This window comes from Sitodiplosis mosellana, unplaced genomic scaffold (assembly GCF_009176505.1).
Source record: "Sitodiplosis mosellana isolate CC-2019 unplaced genomic scaffold, AAFC_SMos_1.0 Smas_scaffold_6060, whole genome shotgun sequence".
Taxonomy (NCBI): domain Eukaryota; kingdom Metazoa; phylum Arthropoda; class Insecta; order Diptera; family Cecidomyiidae; genus Sitodiplosis; species Sitodiplosis mosellana.
In genome coordinates this window covers 1-5,209 of record NW_022601301.1, presented here as the reverse complement: position 1 = coordinate 5,209, position 5,209 = coordinate 1, and the positions used below count along the sequence as shown (strand labels likewise).

Below are 5,209 nucleotides of genomic sequence, written 5' to 3'. Positions count from 1 at the left end.
ATAATCAAAGTAATCGAAGTGACACATGTTGTCGGGCTTACATTTCCTGGGCAATCAATTTTGTCATAGAGCTGACTTTTTGATGCTACACTATACTTATGCACTAACAATTGCAAAATGTAAATAAGAACCCGAACACGTGTGGTACTACATCATCGTCACTTTATTTACTTTTCATTATGAACAACAAATAACTTGAATGTTATTTTATAATCTTACTACCATCAATTATGAATCAAAAGGCCATGTTGATGATTACTTTTGACGTAGTTTAAATTCCAAGTGCACTCCCCTTTCAGTAATCAGTACAAATGCGTTGTTTTGTAGTTTCAATGGGACTTGCGATTTTTCATTCAGTTCGAAGGAAAAATTCAGCAAAAGATTATACAAAATCGCTTTGATCTCTCCATAAGAGCAAATCTAGAGCCGATACAGTTTCTTGGCCCGATCCCAAATGGAAAATACGTGTCGGGAACAATATTGTGTTTATTTTCTTCGCTGAAACGATCGAACTTTTCTGGGTCTAGGAAATACTTTGGAAAAGTAAAATTATTACTTAGTCACCTTTGGATCATAGTTGAGGCTCAAAATGATTAAAAATTATTTTCCTATTTTCTCATTTACCTTTGGATCGTGTTGAATACCGTAGATGGGAAAACGAATGGTCACTCCTTTTTCTATGTTGAATTTCAAACCGTTGCCATCGTCGTAAACATAATCCTTAACACATTCACGGTCAATATCGGGAAGAGATGGCCATTTGTGAAGCGATTCACAGATCACTTGATCCAAATATTTCATCTTCTAAAGTGCGTCATAGGTAATGCGTTTTCCACCGAGATGTTCGTTAGTCTTTACGATTTCTTTGTAAAGTTTGTTCTGTACATCGAGATTGACAGCCAATTCATGGGCAGCGAACATTAACATCGTGGATGTTGTGTCAAAGCCGCCAACGAAGAAAGTAAAGCACTGCGCCACGATTTCATCGTCATTCCACGATCGATTCACAATTATTTTACCGATATCAGATTCTTGTACCGTAGCAAAACCCTCTTTTTCATTCTCTTTCTCATCGGCTTAGTGCGTTAGAGTTCCTTCACGAACCTGCATCAGCATATTTACCATATCCGGTCGATGAATGTTATTTTTCTTACGCACTTCCATCGTATCCAAAATCGTCTCTCTAAACAATTGTCCAGCTTTTTTGTCCACAAATGAGATACTAAACTGTTTTGCAACCGATGGCAAATGTAATATGATCAAAGCAACGATCAGTTGCTTGAAATTGAAGTCTACAATTCCTTTACCATTTGTGTAAAATTCATTCGTCGGATCTTCGAACGAGTTTATTTTCAGGCCAAAGGCACAAGTTGCAATCACATCATTCGTGTAGCGAGTAAAGAAGTCCTTCATTTCAACATTAATTTTCTCGCCATTTTCCACCTTATTTAAAAAGTGTTTCACCACATCATCAGCACATTCTGCAACCAACCCGAACATTTGTCGCATTTTACTCCCAGTGAACGCTGGACTTAATGTGGCTCGCATGTGACGCCATTTCTCACCTTTCAAAAAAATCACACTATTTCCCCACAATTTATCAATTTCAGGGTCAGCGAAATTGGTGCGATCTTCAAAATGATCAAAACCTTTAAATAAATATCGAAAAACTTTTCAGTTAATTGTATCTATCAAAAAGTGTTTCACAATCTGAAAATTTTCAAATAGTTGTGTCTAAAAATAAAAGTGATCGAAACCTTTTACTGCTATCTGTTTGATTACTTCTGGATCACGAACAATGTACTGCGGACGACGAAAGTCAAACATGCAACAAATTCTGTAGAGAAAATCAATAAATTTACACTGAATTTTTTAAACATACGATTTGCTTTAAAAACCACTCACTGTTCATCGGGAAATGTTTTGTACATTTTTTCTGCAAACTCAGCTGCAGTGTATCGGTTCAAAAGAACACCGCCTGTACTACCAAATAATGGTATTGGCTTCAAATACTTTATGTTTATTCGTTCGAAGTAGTCATTGTTAAGAGTTGCCCATTTGTAAAAGGCATACGAAATCAATGAAATTGCTGCTAAACACAACAGTTCGCCAATCATTTTGTTTTTTTTTTTTTATGAATTAACCGGAATTGAAATGATGAATTATGGTGTTATGTCTATCTGACTCTACATATGAAATTGAACTGATGCCATTCGCGCATACATACAATACTTTGTTGCCAGATCGGACAGTACGGCGTCATTTTTTGACGATTAGATAACAACAATAACAACGACGCACACCACAATACAATACATAGAAGCCTATAAGTATACACCTGTACAGACTGAGTACTATGCCGTTCTAATGATGATCAAATAATGTTGTATTTGCTAGACAACTTGTGCATGCAATGAATACTTCTGACGTCAGTCTGTTGCAAAAATTTGCAAATGCATAGTTAAGCCAACACATTGTGATGCAGCACGTCGAAGTGCTTACGCATTGGGTGATCTTGTTGCTAAGCTATGCATATGCGCACGTTTGGATTTTGCGAATGTCCACTTGTTTGATTAATTACTGTGGGCGGAAGAATAATAATGAATAAAAGTATACTGAAGGTGGTTATTGTTTTATTTATCAAAATTATACAAGTATCAACACTTGAAGTTGCACTTAATTGCGAAAAAACCTCCAACAAGATGCATGATTAGTCGTTTCAAACAAATATTTTTCCTTATTTTTTGCGTGGTTTCAATTCTAAATGCACTCCCTTTTCGGCGCGCATGTTGAAACTTGATTTTTTCAATTTCAACGGTATCTGCGATTTTTCATTCGGTTCGAAGGAGAAATCCAACAAAAGATAGTACAAAATCGCTTTGATCTCCATAAGAGCAAATCTAGAGCCGATGCAGTTACGCGGCTCGATCCCAAAGGCTAGATATGTGCCCGGTTGAATGTTATGTTTGTTCTCTTCGGAAAAGCGTTCGGGATCAAACTTTTCTGGGTCAAAGAAATACTTTGGATCATGATGAAAACCTATAAGTTGAATATATTGAACCAAGCACACGAATTATTCATTATTTGCGTAGATTGAGTCTAATACAAGCTTCACGAAAGTGGCGCCCCTAAAAACGCATCTGATTTGCATTGTACATGCAAGCGGTGAGAGTTCGAACTAACAAATTACAACAACAAATACTACTGACAGGCTCAACTCTCGATTATTTGGGACATCAAAAATATATATATTTATTTGTTTGCCCATAGTACCCACCGTAGATTGCAATTAAAACAGCGGTGCCCTTTTCAATTTTGAATTTCAAACCATTTCCGTCGTTATAATCATAATCTTTCACGCATAATCTGTCCATAACCGGAAGTGGTGGCCATTTTCGAAGTGTCTCACTAATTACCTGATCCATATACGGCATCTTTTGTAGAATATCGTAGGTGACACGTTTTCCGGCAAGTTTTTCATTTGTCTCCGCAATTTCTTTGTAAAGTTTGCTCTGTACATCAGGATTGACGGATAGTTCGTACGATGCAAAGGTTAAAGTTGTGGATGTCGTATCAAATCCTGCCAAAAAGAAAATGAAACACTGGGCGACAATCTCGTCGTCGTTCAATGACCGATTCACACTTAATTTGCCGATATCCGATTCTTCAACAGTGGCAAAACCTTCTTTGCCTTTGTCCTTTTCCTTTCCCTTTCCCGTTTGATGCGTTAACGTCCCTTCGCGAATCTGCATCAGCATATTAATCATGTATGGCCGATAAATGTTATTTTTCTTGCGCACTTCCATCGTATCCGAAATAATATCTCTGAATATTTTTGCAACATTTGCATCCACAACAGGGATTTTTAAGGCCCTTGCGACAGCCGGTAATTGCATTATAATCAAAATTTTGATGATTTTCCTGATTGATGTGAAGTCGAACATCTCTAAACCGTTTTTGTAAAATTCATTATTTGGCTCTTCAAATGAATTCACTTTGATCCCATATGCACACGAGGCGATTACATCGTTTGTGTACCGTGTGAAGAAATCCTTCATTTCGATATCGATTTTCTCCCCCTTTTCAGCTTTTTGCAAGAGGTGTCTCACCACATTGTCGATACATTCAGAATTTAGGTCAAACATTTGCCTCATTTTGCTCCCGGTGAATACCGGACTTAATGTGGCTCGCATATTTCGCCACTTTTCACCTCTCATAAGTAGCAAACTATTTCCCCACAACTTATCGATATGTTCGTCAACAACTCCCTCGTGATCTTGAAAATTGTCAAAACTGGTAATAGCAATCTCCTTAACAAGCTCTGGGTCACGGATTGCGAACTTTGGCGCCCGAAAGTCGAAAAATCCAAAAATTCTATAAAAATGATAGCATTTTGAGTTGCGCTTTCCAAAATGCTAAACCATATAACTTACCGCTCATCTGGAAATGCTTGAAAGATCATGTCCAAAAATTCAGCGGGCGTATATTTGTTGGCAAAAGCACCACCCGTATTACCAACCTAGAATATGTGATACGTAGCATATAGAATTTCTTCTGATTTTTCTTTAGTGTTAAGAACAAAAGACTAAATCGAATTTTAAAACGAAAATTATTGGAATAAAAGAATAAAAATGACTAACCAAAAATGTTGGCTTCATATACTTTAAATTTTGTCGTTCGAAGTAGTCATTGTTGAGTGTTGCCCATTTGTAAAAGGCATACACAATCAACAAAATTGCCGACAGCAGCAAGAGAATACCAATCATGATGATCTGTAATCAAATTGAATTAAGAGCAATTCCACACTTTGTTGTCGATGGAAATGTATGCTGTCGAATATGTGTACTATGTAAAAACACCGACGGTCCATTGTGAAGCTTTATAATTGATTTCGTAGGTCATTGTATGTCAGATTCTATCATTTGTTCTTCATCATCATCAATCACATCGCGCACAGATACAAAATCAACGAATCAACCATTGAACTCTTTTTTGCAAATATTCGAAATGACAACAATGTAAAAGTCTTTTATGTGCAATATAGGCATCGCTCTCAATAGAAACAATGGTTTGACCTTGACAAAGTGGATTCATTCCCTGACAATCAAGCTCAACAATCATTCAATGTTCCAAAAATGATGTTTGTTCGGAAAAAACGAAAAAAAAAATTGCAGCTGGCAATAGACATCTGAGATTGCATCGAGGATAT

General features: G+C 36.8%; 1 protein-coding gene and 1 pseudogene across 1 annotated transcript; both read right to left on the bottom strand.

Annotated features, from left to right (window-relative positions):
* Window positions 1-83: 83 nt before the first annotated feature.
* On the bottom strand, window positions 84-2,503 carry LOC129573310 (probable cytochrome P450 9f2; annotated as a pseudogene).
* Window positions 2,504-2,611: 108 nt separating this feature from the next.
* On the bottom strand, window positions 2,612-4,796 carry LOC129573309 (probable cytochrome P450 9f2). The gene is made up of 4 exons (XM_055453697.1): window positions 4,641-4,796; window positions 4,434-4,519; window positions 3,278-4,374; window positions 2,612-3,039 (listed from the first exon to the last, which is right to left on the bottom strand). The coding sequence occupies exons 1-4, from the start codon at window positions 4,764-4,766 to the stop codon at window positions 2,738-2,740; spliced, it is 1,611 nt and encodes a 536-aa protein (XP_055309672.1). The 5' UTR covers window positions 4,767-4,796; the 3' UTR covers window positions 2,612-2,737.
* Window positions 4,797-5,209: the final 413 nt, after the last annotated feature.

Coding starts and splice junctions, on each gene's coding strand:
- LOC129573309 (XM_055453697.1), bottom strand. CDS start 4,766: ATGATTGGTATTCTCTTGCTGCTGTCGGCAATTTTGTTGATTGTGTAT. Junction 4,520..4,640: donor ATATGAAGCCAACATTTTTG/GTTAGTCATTTT, acceptor CACATATTCTAG/GTTGGTAATACGGGTGGTGC. Junction 4,375..4,433: donor CAAGCATTTCCAGATGAGCG/GTAAGTTATATG, acceptor TCATTTTTATAG/AATTTTTGGATTTTTCGACT.